Source organism: Takifugu flavidus, chromosome 9 (genome assembly GCF_003711565.1).
Source record: "Takifugu flavidus isolate HTHZ2018 chromosome 9, ASM371156v2, whole genome shotgun sequence".
Taxonomy (NCBI): Eukaryota; Metazoa; Chordata; class Actinopteri; order Tetraodontiformes; family Tetraodontidae; genus Takifugu; species Takifugu flavidus.
Genome location: NC_079528.1, coordinates 3,029,153 through 3,055,700, shown reverse-complemented (window position 1 = coordinate 3,055,700; position 26,548 = coordinate 3,029,153). Strand labels below are relative to the sequence as shown.

At 43.2% G+C, this 26,548-nt stretch overlaps 1 protein-coding gene across 5 annotated transcripts in view; it reads right to left on the bottom strand.

The window, feature by feature from the left end:
- Positions 1-26,548, bottom strand: part of gria1a (glutamate receptor, ionotropic, AMPA 1a) — a 58,079-nt gene that overhangs the window by 20,672 nt on the left and 10,859 nt on the right. For all 5 annotated transcript variants that reach the window (XR_008952172.1, XM_057043845.1, XM_057043843.1 and 2 more), the window contains exons 3-11: positions 20,229-20,468; positions 15,715-15,899; positions 11,704-11,757; positions 9,138-9,296; positions 8,739-8,906; positions 7,753-7,857; positions 7,508-7,618; positions 3,552-3,758; positions 2,741-3,186 (exon numbers count right to left, since the gene is read on the bottom strand). Coding sequence is in view for 4 of the 5 variants with exons in the window: in XM_057043845.1 (XP_056899825.1) it covers positions 2,741-3,186; positions 3,552-3,758; positions 7,508-7,618; positions 7,753-7,857; positions 8,739-8,906; positions 9,138-9,296; positions 11,704-11,757; positions 15,715-15,899; positions 20,229-20,468 (1,675 nt within the window). In the remaining variant the exon portion in view is untranslated. The remainder of the gene's footprint in view (positions 1-2,740; positions 3,187-3,551; positions 3,759-7,507; positions 7,619-7,752; positions 7,858-8,738; positions 8,907-9,137; positions 9,297-11,703; positions 11,758-15,714; positions 15,900-20,228; positions 20,469-26,548) is intronic.

The following is a 26,548-nucleotide window of genomic DNA, read 5'->3' as shown; positions in this document are numbered from 1 at the left end:
TATGTCTTATAGCTTCAGTCTCGGTGGTTTTAAAATAACTGCAGAGTGTCTGATTTGATTTGATTTAGAAGTTTATACAACAGAAGCTCAACAGTTGGAGCGTGAGAAGAAGAGCTTTGAATTCAAGGTTAATTTCTGAAAAGGAGAAACAAACTTTTCATCAAAAAAGTCCTGCGCCCACTCTCTCTTTTCGCATTCTTCTCTTCTTCAAATTCCACGAGAAAAAAATTAATTTGCAGAAGTTCAAGCAGCACAGAGGTCGTTTGTACAACAAAACCATCAGAAGCCATTAGTGAACTTTCAACACTTCTGGAAAGACGTCGAGAGGCAATGCTACTGTGCTAAGTAGAGCAACTAGGTCACCCAAATTTTCAAGGGGAATATGGTTCCTTTAGGGCGACATTCCATAAAGTGAGGCATGCCCTCTTTTCAACACCGGGCAGAGTCAGCCAACTGGACTACTATTAACCTCGGGCTCTTGCACGTGCGCACCCACTTAAGGTGGGTACTTTTTTTTTTCTGCTGATGCCTTCTGACTCCCAGACGGCCGTCAAACTGAGTTGCAACCACAGGAAAATCAGAAAAGAACCATGAACTCTATCCAGCTGGGTTGGGCAGAACCTGTGTGGCACAGATTCATGCACTTTCGCATGCACGGGAAACTGGACGATTTATCCACAGGGGAAGGAACAATATCAGAATGGATGATGAAATCTGTAGGAGGAAATCAATAGCTGTTGTGGATGCGTCGGCTGGCTCTACAAAGACAGGGATCAGGACAACCGGCCTCAACCGGCACGGAGTGCCACACAGTCTCCAGGCAGAAAATGCTAAATGTCAGGTGAGGGCCTGTGGGAGCAGGAGATGTGACACCTACATCATGTACTCCTGAGAACCCATGTGCTGGGTGCAGCCTTGACGGTGCTCCGAGTCCCTCTTCTCTGATATTAAAAACACATGAAAACACATTTTGTAAATGTTACAAGATGAATGATAAAATGGAGTGTTTTGTGATAATTTCCGCAGCTTTCAGCGGCTCAATCAAGGGAAGAGCGAGATCCTTTAACAGAGCAGAGACACTTACGGAAATTCACCTTGTCCTGGCTGAGTGCACAGCCACTTCGATGACCTTACATGAGCAATTTTAGAATTTCTCACCTGCTTCTCTTTGTAACTCATTCTCATTCTGTCTCATGATAAGGAGTTACATGTAATTTTGTTGATTAGTTACATCAAACTGGGACTCAACAAAGTGGGACTCAATGAAAAAAAATAATTAATTGGATTATTATAAATATACAGTCTGCACCCCTGATGTACTACAAATCCCACAATGCACTACTGCTCTCAGACCATCCTTGCTGATTTGCAGTTCTTTTCAAAACAATAAAAAAAATAAAAAATCTTTAGCTGCGCTTAGCCTTTGGCTTCAGGGACTGGACTGGACATGGATGAAACAGCGAAAGCCTTTCAAGCCGACAAGTTTTGGTCTTTAGTTCCCATTTCAATTTCTGCGTTGCCAAAGAGTCACAAAGCTGATCTCAACCATGACGTTCCCCACTGCTTTTGCCACTTCTCAGTACAGCTAAAATGGACTCGCACCTCTTATATTTCTGTTGTGGTTTAGATTTTTTTGAAAAGAGTTACAAGAATGATCAATTCGCTTATGCCTAAAATATTATAATTTTGCTGAAATACATTGTTGATGAGAAACCGGGCTTTTTTGTGGATTGATAAAGTCTATGGCCATTCCTGTTCATGTCAGTAAATCTTTTTTTTTATTAGACTAAGTGCTGTTTTGGCCCCCTCTCTGATTGGGGTTGACACCGCTGCTGTAAAGCAACTCCATCTGGAACTTACAGCGAGCTCCGCCCACACCGCGCCCGCACCACTCAGGAAGTGTAAACCTCAGCATTGGCCTCGGCTGCCTCACAGCTTCTACTGACAGTGCTGTCATAATCTTCTCATCTCCATCTGCTTATCCCTCTGGAGAGCAGCAGAAGTCGACCTCAGTGTCTCTAATTTCAGACACATAATGAGCTTTTTAATTGGTGACCTTTGGAGAATGGTTTCCTTCCATAGCTCATGAGAGCACTCGAGGGGAGCCGGTGCAAACCACTCACAGCTCACACTGAGCTCCTTCACAGCAGCCTGCCAAAAGGCTGATATTTACCTTTACCCTGATTGATTGGGGTAAAAAAAAGATAATGCACAAGTCTGAAAACGGGTGAAAACCCGACAAGATTGTGTCGCCCCATAGACGGATTCTGGGAAAGTTCAAAAACAGCTGAGAAGCCTACGCACTCACTCAGCCCCGCAGGTCAATCGCATATTTACCCCGCTGCAAGGTGCAATCACAGAGGGGAGACAGGAAACGCAACACTCTGCAACATGAGTCTCACACTCCCGTCGGTGCTCCTCCTCAAAATGTAACACCGCTCCATATGACAAGAGAGTGGCAATAAGTAAGAAGAAGAAGAAAAACAACTCGGCAAACGGAGAAGTTAAGCAATAAACTTTTGCGGTAGCCAGAAATATCGCTTACCAATATGGGCGGCAACTCAAAAGCTCAGGGTTGCGACTTGCAGATAAGTAAGCGTATAAAAATCATGATGAGGCTTCAAATAATTGAGCTGTTGAACTATAACTCAGCATAATATCGCAACGTGATCAACAGGAGATGATGGCTCAGCAGAATTTATTGCGACTCCAACATCATTTGTCCTCTCGTTTTTCCTACCGTGGTGAAATATCACATCCTTGCTGCATAAAGGCCCCCAGTGAGAACCAGAGCGAGTTGAAGATTCCAAACTCGTTGGACTGCTCTTGACTCTGCTGGTTGGCGTTCTGCTGCACCGGCGTCTGGCTCTGCTGCACCCCGTTGGAGGCCGTAGCCTGCGTGGGAGACTGTGGTTCTCCCCCCTCCTCGTAGTCCTCGGCGTGCCACTCATAAGGACTGAATCGACTGACCAGGAAGAGGACGACGCTGACACCGATGTAGGCGAACACGATGCACATCCAGATCTCGTAGGCCAGAGGGTCAAGGAAGGAAAAGACACCAGGCTTGGACTTGGTGGGTTTCTTGATCATGATGGAGATGCCCAAAGACATGAAGGGCTTGGAGAAGTCGATGACTTCCTCACGGACCAGGGTGATGGTCAGAGGAGCCACTGCCACATCGGCTTTCTGAGAAAGGGGCGAGAAGACGGGGAGGCAAATTAACTGACAAGCTAAAAAGATAGCATACGTCCATTATGCAGATAAGTGTTACACATGTTTGCATTGTCTCTACGGCCAAGTTACACTCGCCCGGAGCTCAACGCCAAAGTTTCCGGGATTGATTAGATGTGACAGTAGCTCAGCTATAGAATTCTATGCTGTGAAATAAGTTTTGTGTGAGGCATGATTTAATAGAGACATGAATAAATAAATAAAATTTGAATGTAAGTTGAAGCATTTGCATTAAAAAATCAATTTGAATGTACTGAACATGAATGCAAATTTAGAGTTAGGCTGGGGGAAAGAATCAGGCCTAGGCTTTCCTCACTTACCCCATAAACCAGCTCTCCCACCATGCCGTTCCACATCTTGATTTCGGGGTCTCTGGCGCCATATTTGCCATCAGAAACAAGCTTCAGCTTGTACTGGTAGCCCACGTGCTTGGCGATCTCTGCAGCCAGCTCCACGATGTAGCCTTCGTACTTGTCATTCCCCACCAGCTGCTCGTGGTTTTTCTTCAGCATCACGTATGGAGACTCCTGCCGGAGAGAGGACAAGCGCGGGCTTAAACAACTTCACAAAAATGAGCTATTACGGCCGTGTATTACTGTCTTTCTTGTTCCAACTGCAAGAGACATGCACAAACTTTGTGTGCCTTTCTGAGCCTTGTATCGGCGCACCAGAGACAGGCTGGTCTTGTCATTCAGACAGCCGTACATCCCACCACTGATTGGGTGATTCTGGAGGAGTTACAGTTGACATGACAACTGTGTTTTATATAGAATCCCAGTCAACCCCAGCTGAATTGTCCACCAGCACTTGACAGGCCTCAATTCCCACACGTTGTTATGTGGGCCTGCTTTTAGCAAAGACGGTGCTGAGCTGAACAAATCCTGCCATCACATTTTTACCAGGGTCTGGGGACGGTCGGGGGGGGGGTTACAGTTATCTGGGATTTTCTGTACAGTGGAGGTGACGGTAATCATTGTTACACATGGAGAAACAGCACCCCTGGGAGATAATGGGGAAAGGTCTGGATTACAGTCGCAGACAATGAGAAGTACACACACACACACACGTGTGCATGTGAGCACTCATGTATAAAAGCACACACATGCACAAAGTGACATGGCGTGAACACAGAAAGTCAGGTGGGATTTGGTCCTGATAACCTTCTGCACGTTCTCTGAGAATGCAGGTCAACCATGGTTAACACACACCCTTGTACTTATGTACTTGTGAGGACTTTTACTTCCTGACCTCAACTTAAACCCAATTCTAACCTCAACCTTAAAACCATGTCTTAACCCTCAAACAGACCTTTGAAGTTGTGAGGAGCAGCCAAAATGTCCTCATTTTGGTGGTTGATGTGTATTTTCATATTCAATATATTGCAGTCTCACACACACGCACGCACACACACACACACACACAATCTGCTTCATTACAGTCAATCCTTATCGCTGAAATTACTATAATACACATTTGATGAATATCGACTATGACAAAAAAAGATTCTGCTTAATTCAAGCTCATATTCCCAGAAGGCTCTGTGGCGATGAATGTTATTTTTGCTGTATTACTTGAATTAGAGCGCTCGGCAGACACATTCGGGGTTGATAAACCCTCAAAGTAAATTTTCAAATCGACGCTGCAGCTCTCTGCGTCTCTTCTCCTTATTTCACCTCCCACCACAGCTCAGGTGAACGACGTGGCCCCATTTCCATTACCTGTATGGAAATAAAGCCAATTTATTGTGTGGACGAGGGCTGGCAGGTTGCTCTGCTGTTGCCATTTGGAGACAGAGTTGGCGCAACAGACACCGAAGTTCCTGATGGAGAGAAAGTTGCCGCCCGCCCTCGGGCCAAAATGAATCACAAACATGGCCCAGTTTCCCATCCAGACGGTCGGATTTGTCCAAGCACAAATTTTACCAAATGAAAATGAACCAATGCAAGATACAAAGATTTATTTCAACTAATGGTCTGTGACACTGAGGCTGAGGTTTATGAGCTGCAATGAAGTCACCAGTAAACACCAGTAAACACCGTTTGATGCTGTCATCCTGGTCAAACAGCACGTTCCTGCGCAGCAAATCAGTGAGCAGAGGAATTACAACATAACGCCGCCGCAATAACTGCTCACACCTTATCTGTACTCTCAGGTTCCAAGACACAGAACCAATTTACTTCCCTGAAAAAGGGGACAGCGATAGGAGATTTTGTCAGGCGTAGTTATTTTAGGAGCAGACTCATGGGAGAGCGGAACTTTCCGGGGTTAAATGGGGGGATTTCACTGATATTTTTAATTAAATGCCAATCAGGTTACATCTCTGATATAACCCAACTGAACTTTGGTTAATGTAATGCAGCAATTATAAAGCTGACCACAGCGATGATTTTTTTTTTTTAAATTACATGAGTGAGTTTAAGGACTTTATATTTACCCTCCTGTAAGCAAAAAAGATTGATGGTGATTGATGGAAGTACGATAATGATATGTTTTGCGACAGATGCGTAATTAAAATGGATAAAAATGCGTTCAATAAAACGTTCCCTAGTTTTTCTTTATCTTGTCTCAGACTAAACCAGAAGTTGCGAAACAAAGGTTAGTTGGCTGAACAAAGCCAGTCTCTGTCTGGTTACCCGTCAGCGTGGAGCGATCGCTGATCAGTTAGAGTGACATGCTAACAGCGCCACCTTTGGTCGCTCATTTTGTCATCTCGTGCTTAATTTTTTGCAGTTATCGAGATCACAAATGGAAAATGAGTGCCACAACGGGCAAATTAGCAATACAACGGGTAGTACGATGTCAGCTTTTTCTTATCCTACAAGTCAGACCAGAGACTACGGTAAGGTTTTATTATGACAGTAACATATTATTAAGTGCTGATTGTGACTTTTGTTTTCTATGGTTGTGTTGTCATTTCTTGTAAATTTAAAATAAAAATGCTTAAAAATAATATGTTTTTCTCCTGGTCCTGATTTTGTCAGAAAAAATATCAGTAATTATCAATGCTGAATGATCTAAAACCCTCAGCTATACTGTATTTAGCCATATTAGCCACATGTTAAACTAAAAACAAATGAACTAAACTGTTAAAGCAGTATTTCTAACCCCTAAATCTCCTAAACTCTTAAATCTTTCCTCTGAGAATACAGCAGCCTCATATTTAAACAACAGACATCGCTGCGTGTAACTGAATCTGCGTTCCCGTTGAATCCCGAATCCCGTTGTTGTGTTCGGCTGTCCATCATCATACATCAGCACTCGGCACTGTCACCTCTGGGAAACCTTTATCTTGTGAGCGGAGACGTCGCCTCGAGGGAAATACACGGTTGAATTCCTTTACTCCATTAACCCTTTGTAAGGGCGAGCATCAAACACTGCTGCAGATTTTTATTTTTATGCCAGATTTAATCAGCTTAAGGGATATTTATACCTGCTGTGAACAGAGATGCATCATTAAAAAGAATCTAGTGATGAGGTCGTGAGACAAACATTCTATTGCAAGGAATTAGCGTTTACTGGAATTTCCAAGGACTGTTCCATGTTTCTATTTGTGGAAGGACTATTTCCATAGGATACCTAAATGTCACAATTATGTGAATCAGCGTGAAAATGCACTGTGAATACTGAGGAAACAAGGTTATTTCATGAAAAAGTTTGATGCTAAAAAGTCCTCTTGGTGGAAGGGTAACTAACGCAGTGCAGTATGTAGTTATGTATGTACTTTCATGCAATGTACTCTAATGGATGTACATTTTAAAAACTTATATTATACTTCTATTTCTCCCTGTGGGGATATTTATGGCCAATGTTTTGTGTTGATGAACTCATGTGGACATCCCACACTAACATAATAGCCCAGGTTATTCCTCTTCATGACCACCTAATAACCCAGAGAGCTGAGAAGCTCTTTGCTGCCCTCACAGTCCCTTCAAAGCATCTTTGTTCTTCACATGTGTGAGATGAACACAGTGAGCAGAAGGAGAAAAAAATACCAGTTTTAACAAGAAACTGAGGACTCTTCATAAAATACGTTGAAGGTAAGACAGCTAAAACTTGTACTTTGTTAAACTTACTGATTATCATTCCGAGCAGGCATCAAGACAGCTCGGAGACTAGAGACCAGGCAGAAGGCAGGGAGGACGGGCGATATGATCACAGAGTCTATTCTCAACTTTTAGAAACTCGAAATTTCAATTAAAGTAAAATGTTAACCGGCCTTTCATTCCCTCTGTCTCAGCTCATCTCCCCGTTTTTCCTCCCGTTATCACGGACTCACCAGGATGGTAGTGACGATGTAAGTTCTGTTCTGCAGGCCGTAAGTGTCGTTGCTGCCTCTCACGAAGACTGCGGTGTTCACGTACTTCTCCTCTTCATTCCAGTAGCCAACCTAAGAATCATAGATAACTAGATAAGATGAACTGGGAGCCAATCTGCATTGCATTGAGGAAGATAATATATGACAGATAACAGCTATTATAATCTAGACATAATTGAGTTTCTGACAGAGGGTTATGGGCTTGCCTTCTTTGGTCCGGATGGAGCCAGTTCCATGATGCTAACAGTGTAGTTGGTTCTGCGCCCCTTTTCATTGAACTGAATGTGACCAGTCAATCCATCTATACGAACCTGTAATCGAGTCACATACAGTATTGATGAACTACCTCCCAAAGTACGACTTGGAGAGAATCAGTCCAGCATTCCTGGCAGAGGGCAATAATAGGGCACACATACAGCATTCACACAAGGAGCGCTGGCCCGGTCTGAAAAACACTCATCCGCGAAAGTCCACAGAAACTGTGTCCCTCTTGTAACGAATGGCAGATGTTGATGTGTGTGAGCGCGCACATGTGTGTGTGTACAGCACAGTGTGTTTGTCTTGGCTGTGCGATGGAGTTAATTGAGCGAACACGGCTTCAATCTCCCGTCTATCTCCGGGCAGATGGCTAGATTGACTGTGAGCAGGCCTCTGCACAGCCAGGCTGCAGTCAGAGCCCAGGGCTGCCCACACACACTCCCAAGCAACCGAATTTACAGCCTTATAAATGCAATAACTACACTTATGTACTTGGTGTAAATGGTGGCACCAAATCTGACGTTAACGGTTTTGGGCCGGCCATACTGGGTTTGTGTAGAGTCCTCATTCCTCAATACAATTTGTACGTGCCCCACAGTCTCCACCAGATTGAAAAGCTTACAGCCAGTTCTGGATTTCTATTTCCCTCGCCAAATATTACATTTCTAAACTCAATTGCTGTTGTCATATTCCATGATGATCACAGCCGAGCGTCGTCACCTGCAGGCTTTGTTTACTAGCCACAATGTCACATTTGATACTGGGGAGCTCTCCTGCGACTTAATGTGAACTTTACACGACAGAATGAGACCTAATCTGTTCATCCAGCCACCACTCACAACCTGTTAGCTTGCGTGCCACTCAGTAATTTGTGCTCGCGTACGTGTGGATGCACATTACGTTAGCGTGGCCCTAAGCAAGCCTGCACACAGACCTGCTGCAAGGCTCTCTGGATGTCTATGCCCTGTCCCCAGGGAGCCGGAGGGTTGGCGAGGCATTCTCCGGCATTGCCTCTCCGAGAGATGTCTATTCTCTGTCTCCTTAAATTCTGAAAGGCCGTGGACATGACCTTCACCCCGTCATAGGTCAGCGCGCCTGTGTACTGTTAAAAGAGAGCACAAGATCGAACACAGGAGGAGACAATGAAAAGGGGTAAATGTCATAAAAATACAGTAAATATCACTCTCCACATTTCCCTTTCGACAATTTTCTTTTTTTTTGTTGGTGTCACTTCGGGAAGGCAGAAGTGCACTATGTGACTATGATTACATGTTAATTCTGTTATTCGATACCTAAAGACAATACAGGCATGCAGACAGTAAAAGAGCAGTACTTTAAGGCCGCTCTTGGGCATTTTGGTGTCTTTGTTGTCAAACTCCATCCACTGCTGGACAACACGGCTGACGGTGGGGTCGGAGTTGTTGACAAGCTGGAAGCCGGTGATGTTGGCGCCACCTTTCCTCAGGTCTGTCAGGTCAATGTCTAGGAAGCCCTGAGACGAGATGTGAACCAAGATGTCAGGGAGAAAATGGGCGCTTTTGCTCGAGAAGCAAAGTGTCACACCGTGAAACACGGGGTCTCCTTATGAACACTTTCTGCACTCCGTGATTCCTCTGGAGTCTGTCAACAAACCACCTTTATCTCAGCTCCTAATTATGTCTCCAAAAATCAATGTCAGCCCAGCTGAAGAACATGCTCCCTTTAAACAGGAGCGCCTCAGATCTATACTCTTCAACAGATGCACAGTGAAATTCACCTTTCTTGGTTTATAGTGGACCTGACAGCCTTACTGACAGCACCCAGATGTTCCAACAGCAACACAGCAAAGGGTTCAAACAAGCTGTGGACAACTGGTGTCATAGAATTTTACATTTTTAATGTGAGGCTCTTTAAGTGAAATATGCTCTCTTGCTTACAATGAAAAATGTAAGAAAATGTTTCGGCAGAGGCAAGAGGTGCTCAGACCTTACAGTCATATTCAGATCACCTAACGCTGATGCCATGACTCTGAAGAGGGTCGATGGTAAAAGAACCCATGTATGGTTAAATAACCCATAGCTATATAATGACAATGTTGTGACCTGGTGGACATTTCAGAGTCGGCGATCATTTTTCTTCTGATTCCCTAAAAATCACAAGCAACCCGAGTGTAGCAGGCTAATTATTTGGTAGGGAATTTCATTTTATAGCAAGAAAAATGCATCTGTCATGCGCAATAAAGAAGTGGAAAGCCCGATTGCGCCTATGGATCTTATGGCCTCCTGAGTCAGAGGGCATTCCTGCACAATCCAGTGCATTTAACTGTTAGTACCTCTTTTATTAAAGGAACATGGGATAATGTGTCAAGTATAGGACAAATCCCCATGTTCACATACAGAGGTTATCCTATTAAACCCACCACAGGACTGTCTTGCAAGAGTAGCAACAATGCTGAGATGGAGGGGGGAAAAACTCAATTTGGAAGCAGTCTGGAGCTAATCTCTGATGGAGTGTGTCTTCATAGGCTATTGTGACAATGGCAGGATCAAAACCTCAGGGGTTAGTGTGAACAATTCGAGTGGCGCCTCAGGCTGAATTAAAAAAAAAAGCGATTTCCTCTAATGGCATCTTCTGGTACATTTTTTTCGCCTTTCACTATTCAGTGGAGACGCCAGTTCTGGAGAAAGTCATAAAGTCGGAGAGGCTGATTCAGCCTCTCTGCAGGATGCCTGTCAGCCTGTGCAGAGGATGACTAAAAATGGAGGACAGCAGCGGGGGACAGCACATTTGTCTGTGATTTGACTGAGATTTAATAGCAAACTTTTGACTGATGAGTGGAAAGGGTTCTCCAAAACTCAATCTCTTGGCCCTATGTCCTCAAAATCTCAATTTTTGGTACTTTGTCCAACCTTTACGTTCAGCGCAGTAAATAAAGCAATAAAAACATTTTGATTCCATCCTCTGCGCTGGCTTTTGGAGGAGGGTCTCTACGGAGACAGGAAAAAAAATGACGGAACGCTCTAACTTCAAGAGACAAATGAGGGGTGGTATTCAATCCCCCAGGACATCCTTCCTCCCACTGCTCTTGCCAGGTGTCCATATTTCTTAGCTGAGCAGACAGAGCTGTCTTTTTCTGCTTCATGCCTGAGCAAATGCATGGCTGTGAGCTGCAGAGGTTTCTATAGAAACAGGCTGTGGACAACAATCGGACGCAAATCAGGATATTTCTTAGTAATGTTTAAGCACATTTTACTGTTAGCGACAAATGATCTACTTTAATGCACAATTGTGGTCATCAGAACAACACACTAAGAAAACAACATTCTTTAAGTATGCTAACGAGTAAAATGCAACACTAAAATAATATAATGACAAAAGTGAGTTTGTTTAATCAACCCATTAAATGTGACGATGGCTACTTGAATCCGTTGTTATTACCATCTAAGGCTTACCATTATTTTAAATTAAATCTGGCAAACGGGCCAGTCTAGAGAGATTGAGTCAATCTGAAAGCCCCGCAGTGAGAAATTGTCCCAGCTAGCAGCTGCATATTAATGCTGTTATTACTACAGCATCTGCTGATGTCAATTTTCTCTTCATTTGGTTCCATTTAGTGAGTGAATAGTGCTGAAGGGGTCTCGGTACAATTTGCATTTCAAAAATGGCAGCAGACAACAACGGTTATTGCGTACAAACGTGCACACATCAGTGGTCTCACCTACGTCTGAACAAATTTCTCCATCTGTCTCAGGTTGTTTGTGATTTGCTGATATATAATTTAGAGAAAGAATTTTAGAGTATTTAATTTTATTAAGTTGATTAAGTTAAAAAGGCATAAAATGTTCAAAATAATTTACCACATGTTTCTGGAATCCTGTTAAAAGTATAAAGACCACAGGTATGAGATAAGATCCTCTTACCAGGTTAGCCAGGATGTAGTGGTAGCTCTTTGCATTCTTGCCTTGCTCGACGATCTAGAAGACACGGTCAGAGGAGGAGGAATAAAGTCAAACACAGAGACCACGCTGGACATGCCATTTGACAGGAAGCTGCTGTGTTACACATTTAGCTGTAACAACCAAGCGTGTTGTGGGCATACTAGATTTGAGGAGGTTTCCTCCCCTTTAAACTGCCGTTTCAGTATGACCTCCATCATCACCTTTTTTTTTTTTTTAGGAGCTTCAGAATAGTTCCATATGCCTGAGAAGGAAGTGGAATTTTGAAGGCATGTCCACTGGAGAGACCAACGGCTCTCTGGCTTCAAGTTCTGCAGAACCCGTCCTACTAGTCTATGTCTCCTACACACGTCTTTCATCATTATGGTCTCACAACGTCGACTCCCAAAGCTGCTATATCAACATGTCATCTGTGAAGCTGTGCTATTATTGTTGCTGTTGTTGCATGATATGATGTCAGTGTTCTCGGATGGTGCTTGGATGGATGGATGGATGGATGGATGGATGGATGGATGATGGATGGATGGATGGATGGATGGATGGATGGATGGATGGATGGAAGTCACAAGTTAATATAACCTTTAACAGCATGGGGTTAAATTGAACACATTTATTGCAGCAACAGCAAAAAGCTATTTTAGCTATTTTATTCTCTCTCTCTCTCCTCTCATTTTATATGGAACAAATAAAACTTCTAATTGTAATTGTTCCTCTGTGTCTTCATGCTCCTGCTGAGATATCAAATAAAATATCTTGCAGTGTTGCATTTGTGTCGAACACCGCCATCAAATAATGATGTCGGTCAACGTTCGAGTGGGTACAAAGCCCCCCCGCCTACGTTTGGTTTGCTTCTGACAGTGCTCGCAGACGTCACAGGTCCAAACGTTGCAGCAGGCATCAGGGCACTTTGAACATCCCAGTGAGAGGCAGAGCGGAGTGTTACAGAGCTGGTTTATTTATAAATGAATTGGTCACACTGGGCACCACTCTGACTGACATTTTATGATGAAAGAGATGTAAAAAGAGGCCCTACATGCTGGTTGATCAGAGCTTCTGCAAACATTCTTAACATATTATTGGGGAGGGAGAGTATTCAGCCTGTAATATTTAGATATTTCTTTAATGGGAAGCTGCTTGGCAAAATTAAAAAAAAATAATAATCTTTTTCCCTTCATCAACCTACACTCAGTGCCTCATGAGGACAGCCCAAACCCAGAAATTTGGAATTTTTTATGCAAATAAAAAAAGAAAAACCTGAAATGTGACATGAACATCAGCATTCAGACCCATTTAATGTCACACTTATGTAGGTCGTTCGGGCACCATCTGCTTCTCTTTGTTCAGCTTTGAGGTGGTTCTACATCTTCATCACTGTCCATCTGTGTTGAATTAAATGGATTAAATGGACCTGTCTAAATGAGGCCTTGCAGCTCATAGCGCAGCCCAGAGAAAAAATTAGAAGCTCAAGGTCAAAAGAAGGGCCTGAAGAGCTCAGAGACAGAGCTGGAGCAAGGCAGAAAAAGAAACCTGCTTTATTGATTGTTGTTGAGAGCTCAGCGGTCTCCATCATACTCATGTGAAAGAACTTTGGGTCAACCAAGTCTTCATGCAGTTGGTTGAACAAACTGAAAAGTTGGGGGAGAAAAAGCTTTGCTCAGAGAGGTCACCAAGACTCAAAGATCCCTCTGACTGAGCTCCACACAACCTGTGTGGGATGGAGAAAGCTTCAGACCCACAAGCACTGCTGCACCAAAACTGGGCTCTACGGCAGAATGGACCAATGGAAGATTCTCCCGAGTGAAAAACACACGGAAGGATGGAAGGACAGAAGCTGGGCTCCCTCACCCAGTAATCCCTCAATCAAGGCTTACTCTCAAACAGTAATCAGTGGGATAATAATTCATTATTTTGAGTGACACAAGGCTTCACCATAAGAAACAGTGAAACGTTTAGGAGGGCCTGAATACTTTCCGTACCCACAGTGCATGTTCAGGCACGTGCATGAACTTTCCCTCTCTGTGAGCTAGTTCTTGCTATACTCCAGGGAAGAGGACTTATTCATTTGTATGTTCGCTGAGCCTAATGATGCTGCGGGTCATAACAGAAGGTGGCATTTGTTATTAATGGTGACCCCAGCACATGGCAGGCCCTGCAGCCAAGCCCCGGGGCGGGGAAAAACTTCGAAGGGAGGAGAGCAAGAAGAGGAGGAAGAGGAGGGGAAGGCATTACTGCCAGAGAGGACCAGCAAATGGAAGTGTTTGGGATGCTTTTTAATTATACATGCAAATTCAAAAAGTCGCTCAATGATGAAGCCCAGGAGACTTGGTCCCCTATTCGCACTGCCTCTTTTTTTAATTTCTCCCTTTTTTTTTTGGATGGCTCATCTGTCACAACAAATGCTCTCCGCAGACATGACATGAATATCCAGCTTACACGAGGAACCACCCCCAGGATACCGTCAGTGACATTATTGTAAGAGAGAGTGGTGCAACAGACGAACACAGGAGTGAATTTAAAGGGCAAAATGGAAAACGGTGTTTGTGTGTGTCTGTGTGCGTGCGTGTGTGTGTGCGTGGGTGATTGATGACAGCCGTCTGAATAGAGAACTTCTGCAGCTCAGCTGTGGTAAACTGGTGAGAACTGATGCAATAACCTTAACTGCAGACACCAGGCCATCAATAACAGTCACCCAAAGCAGCCATGGTCGACACTTACAGATCGCTGTGTCTGTACGTGAGGGTGGTTGTGTGTTTGTAAAAGAACAAAAATCTAAATATATACACATATCTAGAACTAATAAATCACAATGGTGACACCAATGAGCAAAACCATACAAATATGACACATGGTTAAATTTTACATAAATGAATGAATGCATGAATATGAAATTGGCTCCAGGGCCTGTAAATGTGTGAGCAACAGCTTTGACATTGAGCGTTACATTAACACAAAGGGAAACCATGTGGAAAACATAAAAGCACTGCCAATCACCAAAAATGAATGCTTTTCATTCCAACATATACGATTTTCATCCCATATCATAACCAATGCTGGTTTATGGCTACTGATGCCCCTCTTTCTATCATGTGTCTGTCATAAGACACATTTCATGTGAGTCTACCTTGAGACGGATTCCAAGACCGAGATGCTTCATTTTCACTTAATATTTTTTTCTTTATCAATTGAACAATGCCAACATAGACAAGAATTCATAAATGCAGATATGATGAACCAGTGATAGCTAAAATCACTGAATATATGTGATTTATTTTTATTTACCGGCTTTTTTCCCCCCAACCAGTCTTATTTTTGATATATCATTTTGTAACTAGTCAGAGAAAACTCCTTCAGGTGACCCCACTAGAACGACACATTGAGCTGATAATTACATCTTTGTGCAACGCATCTAATTGATGAATGCTGAAAATAATGAGAGTTTTAACAAGCTGTTTCATGCCTGAGAAGTTGAACAATCAATTGAAATCAATTTGAATTACTGTAACCTGGACACATTTTCTAATGACTGAAAATAATAAGCCACATCTGCAGATGTTTTATTGATTAGGATGTGCCTGTTCTGGTGTCCGAGCTGTGATCGTACACTCATATAACAGCTGAGGATCAGGCGAATGGGATGTCTGGACTCTTTCAGAAACAGCGTTGAGTAAGTGAGGATCTCATCACGTGCTGGCTTCAAATGTCAACGCTTACATTATTTATCTCTCCTGTCCTTGATGCACCAGGAAGTGAAGCGCTGCATCCAACAGCCAACCAACCCCCCACTTGGTATTTACATCCCCATCGTTCTTTTGCCTTTTGTTTGCCGGATCACTCCGAGCTGGGGTTTAAAACCTGCAGCACGAGGACTCAAAGTCTTTTCAAGTTTCTAATGACTCCAAAACACTCATCACGTGTTCCATGCAAAGGGTATGGCCCGAATGTCATCAGAGAGAAAAGAAAAAGAAATGTCTCTACCTTTTTCAGGATGCCGGTGAGCCTCTCGGTCTCACAGTCAATGATAATCTGTCCCTCCTTCCTCTTGTCCAGGTCCTGGAACACTTTCAGGAAAGAGGCCTCAGTCATGGTCTCCACGTTCACGGAGGTCACCAGCCAATCCCTCTCTGCTGCCGTGTCCAGAACCTTCTGTAGCACTGACAGGCCTGTGCACGTGGGGGGAAGACAAGGCAGAGAACTCAGGATAAAGAAAGTAGGAATGAAAAGTGTGGGTAATTATGCTCTTCACATTAATCTAAGAAGAACAAAGTGATGATTGAGTAGGTGATAATCCACTGCAAATGATTCCAAAGTGTCTACCGTTTATTAGGCAGTATGAAAAATTAATAACGTTTGCAGGTAATCTGATCCTGTGTGTAGTTATAATGTGACCAGGGAGACAAATTAAAAGACTTGGGAACCAAACAGAAGCTGAGCAGAAAACCAAACTCATCTCAATGAGCATATAAATCAGAATTTCCCCTTCGATTAGAACGAAGTGAACGCACTCGCACCAAATCTCCTGCTACGGCACCCTCTCGGACACATCCCCACTGTTGGTTATATTTCTTCCCTACTCTGTTTCACTGGCAATGATGTGTTGCTGACTGAGAGCGCCAGTGAGCCACGGGCTTATGCAAAGACAGGAAATAAAAGGAGATTAGGGAACACATTGATCTTGAGCTGATTTACAGCGCCGACTCACTGTTGGGCTCCATTGCTGCTGGCAGCCGACCGATCAGATTCCTCTCAATTGGCATCCACAGTCTTTCCAGTGAGTAAATAATTTCCAGTAGCAACAGACTGGCAGCCATTACCCCGATGAATTATAGCAATTACAATATTTCCAAATGTAAACTAACGCATGACAGAGCTGTATTTGTTTTCCTGCAGCTAAGATGGCAAACGTTGCTTAAGCCACTGCGAGCTGGGCGCCATCCTGGGCGCTCGTTTGTCTGGTGTTCAAACCGAATGAATGCAAAGATGGCTTATCTTTAACAGCCACCAGAGAGGTGGAGGAGGAACGTAGTGACAGATGAAAGATGATTGCCTGGCCTTATTAAAACATGCACCAGGTGCTCTCCAGGCAATTCCTGGATCCTATTTGACACCAAGTCATCAGGAAATAAAAGAGAGATGGATGGTTTGTCACCTCAGCACAAGAGCACATTACAGCCCATGTAAATAAATTATCCCTGTGGGGAGAATAGGGAAGAGTTGGCAACACGTTAGTGTAAAGGCACATGGGGAGAGATGGCACATTTCATGGTGTTCTTTTTCCTTTTTCGTTGCAAGTGAATAATTGTGATCCTTGGCGCTGACAGATTTAGGAGAAGCTGTGAAACCAATGATAGGCACAGGAAGACAGGAGGCAGTCGATCTTGGCCGTGAATAAGTCCAGCAGGTCCTGAGAAGAATGGATAATTCTCTTTGAATGAGTTTGGAAAGAAAAAAAGAAAAAAAAAACCTTTCTATTCAGTCGCGACTTCTCACGTCTGCCATCGAGTGCTTATTTACTTGCTGGTGCATCTCAAAAATGAATGTTCGAAAATCTCCATAAAGCTCCCGGGGAAGGAAAATCTATCGAGTGTGTTACAGGGAAACCTACAGTCAGATGTTTCTCAAGGTTGCTGATGTGGTTGGATGATTACATCTTTTCTCATTTAAAAAAAATGATGTATGTTCAAGAAATCCTTTCCTTTATTGAGCCAGCAGTTTGCACTGAATATTTTCTCGCTATTTTAAATGCAACTCTGTGGTTGACGCATAAATCAGGACCAGCCTGCCATGGAGGCGAGTGGGACCGGCCAAGGTAAAATGGCCTTCCAAAGGCATCCTCTAAAAGAATAACATCATAATGGAATCTGGCTGCCATGAGCACCCTTTTGGCCAAAGGCAATACATGGAGACCAGGGCAGCAGGCAAATCAGGAGAAGAGAAAATTACACTTCGGGGAAACCATTTTCTAAAAATTGTTTATGACGGACCTAATGAGCTATCAAATTTGTTTTCCTGTTCTTAGCTTTTAGAAATAAAAATTTGTATTCATGTGCCATGCAAGAATAAAGGGAACTATGGTGCAGAGTATGTAGACTGTTTGCTTCAGTGTTAATAAATATGAACACGAGTCCGTTGCTGCAGTCGGTTAGATTTGAGAGGACTGAAATTTCAATACTGAATCTAAAAGCGTTAACTGCTTGATTGAAATGGAAGGGATCACAAACACGCACATGCAGAGCAGATAAATTCCTCACAGCTGAATATGTTTTTTTTTTCTTCTTCCTATTAGGCTTAAAATAACCCCCACGGGACACCAGCACGGTATCCAGGCAACAGAGGACCACTGATACACGTTACACTGTATCCCACTCCTCAATCACACAAGGGTGACCCTGCCCACACGTACGTGCACGTGTGTGATGTTATTGGGGATTTAATGTGGTGAGTCTCTGAGACCAGGAGCTGAGCTCTAGGGAAACTAAATTTGAGATATGTCTCAATAACACAGGTATTATCTGGTTGTGGGGGGGGGTTACAGGCAACAGATATATTCATGCATGTCCAACGTTTAAAAGAGAATGACGGGCAAATTCTTTCACTCTGAACATAAAACTGCTCAAATGTGTCAGCAAATGTCAGTAAAGAACCACTTGTTAGTAGTTTTGTGTTGTTTTTACACACACACACACACACACACACACACACACACACACACACACACACACACACACACACACACAGAGACAAAAATACAATTTTTTTGCATAGGTTGAGATATGTAGACAGACTGCTGTTACTCAATAAAAGTATTGTTTTTCCACTGTGGGAGTTCTGATAGCACAGTGATAGTAATTTTTTTAAACTATCATTAGCTAGATATTTGTAAAAGATAAATTGTTTGTTTTCACTGTCGTCTTGACACAGGACATGTCAGCATCAAAAATAAATGTAAAAAAAAAGCACACCATACTGAAAAAAGTGTGCAATTTAATATTGTTTAGCTCATTTAATACTTGCTGGAGGCTTCACTTTAATGAAGCCACTTAAACTTTAAATTTCTGAACCTTCCAACACACACCGAAGAGACACAAACCCAGACAAACAAGCAACAGCGAGAGTGGAAACTCATAAAATGATGATGTGGTTCACAGACTGGAGGTCTGCGGCAGGCAGAAGGAGCACCAGTTAAGTGACATTCATGTAAAATATAGTTGCTATTTTGCATATTGAAATGATGACGACGCGCTGATGCGCAAAACACCTGGAGCAGATGGGATGGAATTATGGAGGCATACATCTGACCTGCTGGTGAGGAAGAGGTGGAAAAAGGCAGCTCGCAGGTTCACGGCTTGATTTCTGTCTACCTCCCCCGGGCGCATATTAAGTCATTCATATTTAAAGCTGCAGCATGTTTTGGTGTTTTCTTTTGTCTGTTGCCGTGCAACCGACAAAGCCATCATGGGTTGCTGCGCAGGACTGCTCCATGCAAAGCTTGTTTGTTCTATTGTGCGATCTACCCGCTGTCACTGCAGGTCAACGTTTCTCTTTCCTGTGTTCGCTGTCTGTACAAAGCTGCTGGTCTGAAATAAATGCTCTGTTGGCTGCTCATTGCTGCACAAAGGCTATGATAGACCCTACTACTGTCACCATGGCGATAAGAAATCAAACTCTAGTTTCTGCCTTTAATGTTATACTACACTATGTTATAGATAGAGATATAGATAGAGAGACAGAGAGAGAGATAGAGAGATAGATAGATAGATAGATATGAAAATGAGGGTTTGTGCATTCCAGGCACACATGAAATGTGAGGATTAGTCAATTAGATGCTGTTTTTAAAGCAGTCATGGCCAATTAGATCAGCTCTCCTCATGCAATGCAGTGTTTTGTCAGTTCACTATGTCATCGTTAATTAAATATCAAACTACACCACGAATGCTAACCCCACTCACGGATATCAGGTGCTGGAACAATTAGCAGTGCACGCTGTATAACGCAGAGGCAAGAACTCTCAGTGCAATTAGTTAAGTGATGGAAAATAATGTCCTCACAATGTTACAGATGTTGTGTTTTTGTTGTTAAATCAGACTGTTGGGAGGGTTCACCTTGAATTTGCAATTATTTTGTAACAACGGGAGCAATGTAATTACATTTTAGGCATATTTGTTAAGGACCCATGTTGCTGAACAAAAAAAATATGGAAAACAGGCACTCTTACAGCAACAAACGAAAAAAATCCTCTATTGCCGGATGTTAAACCTGATTTGGGCTGGCAAAGGTATTTGTTTACCTTACTACATCAGAGCATGTTTACCAGCATGGCCTGGGAGGCAGCTTTGTACGCGTACAGAAAAATAACCTCCTTTTACACCACATTTCCTACATCTGTGCCTGTGCGTAGATCTGCCTGCATAAAACACGTGAACACATCACATCCTGCAAGTGTATCAAAAAACTAGGAAAACTTGATAACACTGGCAAAGTGGTCCTCTTACCGGAGTCAGAACTGTACATGTAGACAAACTTGGTCCATCCATAGTGTTCGATCACTCCCACCAGGGCGTCCTGGAGCTCAGGCCGCAGCTGGATCACAAACTGGTTCGCCGTTTCGATGGGGAAGGACGGAGTGATGAAGCAGACGTGCAGCGCCCCGCAGAAAGACGTCAGCATGTTGACCGTCTTCCTGTCGTACAGGCCGATGATGGCGTACACACCCTTGGAGAACTGGGAGCAAACTGTCAATGACAAAAGGAACAGAGGAGTCCGAGTTAAACAGCATTTCTACAACTCATTATTACCGTATGTTGCTATTTGTGTTGTGTGTTGCATAAGAATCTGTAAAGGACCCCAACCGTGATGAACAACAGACTTCCAACTCCAACAATTTAACTTTGAAGCGATGCCCTGATAACATAAATGTATATTTTGTTGTGTTTGCGTTCTCTTGTCTTGAGTCATCGATTCTAAATGAGAAAGTCGTGTTGGCTAATATTCAGTAGTCTCATTATGGTTTCATTTCCATTTGTTTTTCTCATTCCTTTAGGAGTGATGAAAGTGTATTATAAGGTGGCCAAGAGGGGCAAATCACCACCACAAATCACAAAACGCAACAAGAAAACATAATGACAATGCAGAAATCACGATGATCAGAAAACACACCAGTAAATCAGGGCCCAACAACAAAAAATACACTGATAAAGCAGAAAATGCAACATCAATCAGGAAACCTCAACAGGAAATTAGAGAACACAAGTCAGAAAAGACAACAAAGCAGAAAATGCAATCAGAAAACGCGACCACAAATCATAAAACACAAGTTTAAATCAAAGACAACCACAAATCAGAAAACAGAATGGCAGAGCATATCTAGGATCCCGTTGTATGAGCATGAGGTAGATTGTTTTTATCATGCATTTTGAGGAAAAAGTCAAAACACAATGTGAAGAATAAAGCTGAAATACAGTGTCAAGAATAAAATCAAAGTACCATGAAAGTACCATGAAAAAAATCAAATCAAAGTGCCATGAAAAAAGTTGACCTTTTGAGACTATAAGAACTCGGTCCCCAGGGATCAATAAAGTATTTCTATTCTAGTGCGTCTGATTGCTTCTACAAAATGCCGTGAAGGCAGTTAAATTCACTGGTGGAACTATACTTTGGACTCAGCTTTAGTAACAAAGAAATCCTTTCTTTTTAAGCTCACAAACACAGGTTAGTTTACAGGAGGACTTTGAAGAAACACAACGTTGAAGTTGGCTTCTGATTTGCAGCTTCCTATTTGACTGACTATAAATCCATCATGCTGAGTGACTGTTTCTCCACCAATTAGCTCTTATTTCTACCTCTTGTAATGTGAAAACATTTTAGGCATCCTGGGTAACACTAACTGTCTGACACCCACTATTAGGTTTATGAGAAACATTTAACCGTCTTTTTTGTATTGCCACTTTTTCTTGATATTGAATTTAGACCTTATTCTGGACATTTCTGACTTGAAGTGCATAATACAAAAAATCTATCTCTTCTCATCATTTTTTCCCCATGAGTGGCCCTAAGACTCCCACGAAAGTTGTAGAATTACACCCAGATTAATCAATAGATACATTTCTTACAAAATCTGTGTTGAACTGTGTTCAATAAAAGGCTTTATTCCAGTCTCGATTGCATGGTCGATGTAAAATGTGATTCCGACGGGACAAAAGTCTTTCATCAGCTGGTGTTTGTGAAAATTGTCCCTTCAGATATTCCGTGACATGTTTATGCAAAGCTGACCAGTTTGTCAGGCTGACACCAGTGTTGGGTGACTGCTTTCAGAGGTGCAGGAGGTGAATGCAGATTACGTGTAAAGAGGTTAATCAATGCATCCCTTGGGTTCCATTGACATTTCACTGGCTGCAGGAGGTGGCTTCCATTGCTCATTTGGCTTTGTCCAAGTTTTGTCTTCATTTTCCATTGTCCATCCATCAGTCTGAGTTTCATCGCAACCATTAGCATTTTAAAACACTTCATTCATGCTAACATTCTCTCCGTGCTTTTGGCCTTCACGCGTCAAACCTGGGCTATTTTCTACCATGGCTACTTATCGCAGTATTTACTAAACAGATTGGAGTCACTGCCTGTCCCTGTGCGAGGGCCAGCTTGCTGCTAGGAGCCGAGGGACACACAGAACAGGGATGGCTAACGCCCAAAATGCCTAACCTGTCACAGATTTGCACCCTCTGGGCGGGCACATGTGTGCGTTAGGCGTAGGGAGGGAAAGAGAGAGAGTGAGTCAGTAGTATCACATAAAAATACATGTGCACACACATGAGTGCACAAGCGCACATATGCAGCCTCCAGACCTCCGAAAGCCTGGTGACTCACCCTACTTAAAGCAAGCCCTGAAATAGACATTTTAAGCCTGGCCACACTGACTCAGTGACAGAACTATCTTTCCTTCACGGGCCGCACACGCTTCTCATTTAAATCGACACTCTCAACTATCTAGCAGACATTATATTTACCCTTACAATTTCCTAGGACCAATTTCAGCATGTTCTGCCTGGACAAAAAGGTAATGAGACCTTGTTTGACTTTGTGTGCAGGATCCCAGTGCTGTGCCCTGAAGCAGGTTTGCATGTCTGAATATTTGAGTCTTTTTTTTTTTTTTGCACCTACAGTACAGCATGAAATAAATAAATGGCACAATAGCCAGGCAGTATAAGGTTCCTGCTCTACGCTGGAATGTGTTTGACCATTGGACATGAGCGTGACAGAAAATTAAGGTTGCTCAGGCGTCTCAGGTTGCGTTGGGACAGCGGCGTGGTGGAATGACATATTGAGTGTGTTAGAAAGTGTGAATGGCTTGTTAGTGCCACTCCACATGTGTAACAACAATCGAGGCCGAGCCGAGAGCGAAAGTCATCTCGGAGACCACGGCAGCACCTGTCCCGCCTGGCACGCCGCATTCTCCTCGCCACAGTTACAGCTGCCGCGGTGGCAGGACTGAGGTTGCCCGGGCAACAGTCCGCTTTTTCTGGCAGAGATAAGTGAATAGCTCTGTGCTGCTAAATGACTTTTGGAGAATGAAGAGGGAATTGTGAATGTTGGAACATTTTGTCATAATTAGGTTCCCCTCAAGGACTGAGCAAACTTGGCTTTGCACCATCTTTGTTTTATGGAATTTGGATGGGAAGTCAAAATTCACCATGAAACAGATGATGGAAGAAGAAGTGCCTCTTCATCGTCCATTCCCCTATCATCGTGCTGAAAGAGACCAAAATCAGCGAGAGACCAAAATGCAGAAAGAGACCAAAATCTCCAAAAGCCCAACTACATGTACAGCAGGCGGAGCCGTCAGCACTCACAGCAACTGTCTTCCCCGCGCTCTCTTTCCTGCACCCTGCAGCTGTTCCTCTGCTTAGCACGAGCCAAATATCAAATGACAGACGTGTCTGTGCCAGCTGCACAAAGAGGGCATGTTTGTGACAGTTGTCCCACCATCTTGAAGCATTAGACGACTGACGGCCAGCTCAGGTCCGCCGTGATCCTCAAGCGACTAAGAAAACTTTGTAGTGAATTACACGCATAAAACAAAACAAATAAAGCCCACTGAATTTACTGATGAGCTCTTTTATGAGGATCGGGACTGTTGAGATTTCAGTAAGTAAGTATCGGCTGGTTAAAACCATCAATCAAATGCAATTTTGGAGACCGTTGGCTTACGTAGGACTGAATATACACACAGTCTTGTTTTTTGGCACTTGTCTGCGTTATCTCTGGCCTTGTGAGATCACACTGTCTGCATCCTGCGTTTTAATACGAATATATTCTGTGAAACATTCCACACACGCGCCAGAGGAATATGAGGTTTCTACTACTTTCCTCCTCTGGGACTCATTGGCCATTATCCTGTGCAAGAGTACACGGAAAAATTTCTGAGCTGGAGGCAGCGTACTGATTAGAGACTTCTTACTCAGCCATCCATAAAGGGCCTTTAAAAAAAAAACAGAGGCTATATAGTGAAGATGTGTGAGGGGGTAAAAATCTGCTCTGAGCAAATGTATTATTATTATTATTGTTATTATTATTATTAGTGGTGGTAGTATTAGTAGTATCAATATTATTATTAATATTATTATTAAGAAGGAGCTTGAAATCCAACATTGCTTCCCTCCACCTCACCATAACCCCACCACATTGAGTCCCAACACTAAAAAAAGATCCATCCCACCTCGGTGCCTGGCTCCATGGTACCATTCCAATGTCACCTTCACACTGGAACAGACTTTGGACTAATTTCTGTGGAGGTCAAATCTATTCTGCCCCATTAAAAACCACTGACATAACTGAGATAGATTGGGAGTAATCCCTGCTATTGTGAAGAATTGTAGTATCGAATGCCAAGTTAAGGGAACTGCCATCTTGCGATTATCACTTACAGCCGGAATTGGTGTTACGGCAACTGGTAAGCAGAGCAGAGTGATATCGAGTTTCTGCGGCACTGATTCCTATTTTTGAAATAATGGCTGGGGTGTTGCCTATCCATTCACCGCTGCCGAGGAAACACACAATGGAAATATTTTATAGAGCTGCAACTATTGCCGCATAAAAGGGTTGGGTTTGATTTTTAACTGGCTGTTACCTTAGGACTTGAAGGTCGTTTCAATACATTTTTACTTTCCTAACTATGTCTTTTCAAGCCTTTTTGCAGCTATTTGTCGCACTGGTGTTCATTAGAATCAACATTGTGCACTAAATCCTGCTTTGCATACTTAAATTGCTTCTTCCTTTATTTAAAACTTTCAGTATTGTCATCAAATGATGACTTTATTAAAAGTCAAATGAACACTTTATTACCTTCCCCCCAATTTCTCAATTAGTTCACAATATCAAAATATCGGACACATTGTCCCACAGCTTAATAATGTTGCCTTGATGATAACGACACTCTTCATCTTTGTACATTCTTAATTTTCACAGAGAAAATTGTGTGAAATCTTTCATCAAACCTGTTCCAACAGTTTGGACATCTATCTCTGTGATACCCGCATCCCTCTCACCTCATCTCTCTGCTGTCAGAGTGCTGATTTTTTGTAAATAGCTAAGTCGATATCTTTTTCATATAATTTGAGTCGCACCTTTGAAAGATGAGCCTAACGACAGGAGCTGCAGGGTTGTCGTCACATTAGGCATACACCACCGCCATATGGGTGAAGGGTCACTCAATCAACCCCAGAGGCTCAGAGAGGAGATAAACACATCTGACACCAGAAGCTGGAGACATACACAGTGTTCTTCCAGCCAGCCACCCATGGCTAATAACTGTCAGATGATGTGCGTAATAAAAGCAGAGAGCATGTTGCGGTCCCTCTGGTCCCATCCATCTTAGAGAGACCTAATCAGCTATGCTAATGAGAGGCTGAGCAGAGGCAGTCAATATCCGATTTACAGTCCACATGGGCATACAAGCCTTCAGGAACTATCAAAGGTGCACAGGCTCCTCTACATCCCCCGCAGCACCAAAGGGGGGGGGGGGGGGGGGGGGGGGGGGGGGACCGTCTCCAGCAGGAGGAATTTGTGAAAAATCCCCTAGCTGATGGCTGCTGGTGGTCTGTTCCATCCAACCCAGTGTGAGTCATAAAGTGGAATCAATTCCCCAGCATTCAGAGGACAGAGAACCCTAGCGGAGATCGAACCCTAGCACCACAACATCAATCTGCATGGCCGTCTTCAGACGTGACTGCGCGGCAGGATTTTACTGCGAGAACATGTCTAACCTGGTGTGAGTGATTTCACTGATATCATGCTAACAGAGATGATCTTGTTTTCTTCCCATCGTCCTGGAGCGCTTGGGTGCCCTGGGAAATGTCGCAGAGCAGAGAAAGCTGTTACCTTGTCACTGGTATAACCAGCTTTACTTCCCCGTGAGACACATATGCAGGCAAGAGAGAATAAACTTAAGGTACGGCACACAAACGGATAGACCTACTGTCAACTTTGGGACAAAAACGAGGAGCGGGAAATTCTGCAAATGTCAGAAAATACATGAAAATCCGAAGGCAAGACATGTGCAGGTTCAAAGTAAGATATCCCAGCTTCCAACTGCTGATTCCTACCGATACAACGGCGTTTTCAATTGTGGTGGTACCTTCAAGACGATGCAGTGGAAAAATAAAGATGCCTTGCGGAGAGAGGGGGGGTGTGGATTAAATGAGACAACTTTTTTGAGATCCACCACTTGTGATGAGAGCAAAATAATTTAATGTGGGAGATGATCATTAAGAATTACACTCATTTTTACCGAAGGCGATGGAGGAGTAATAAGGATGAGCCA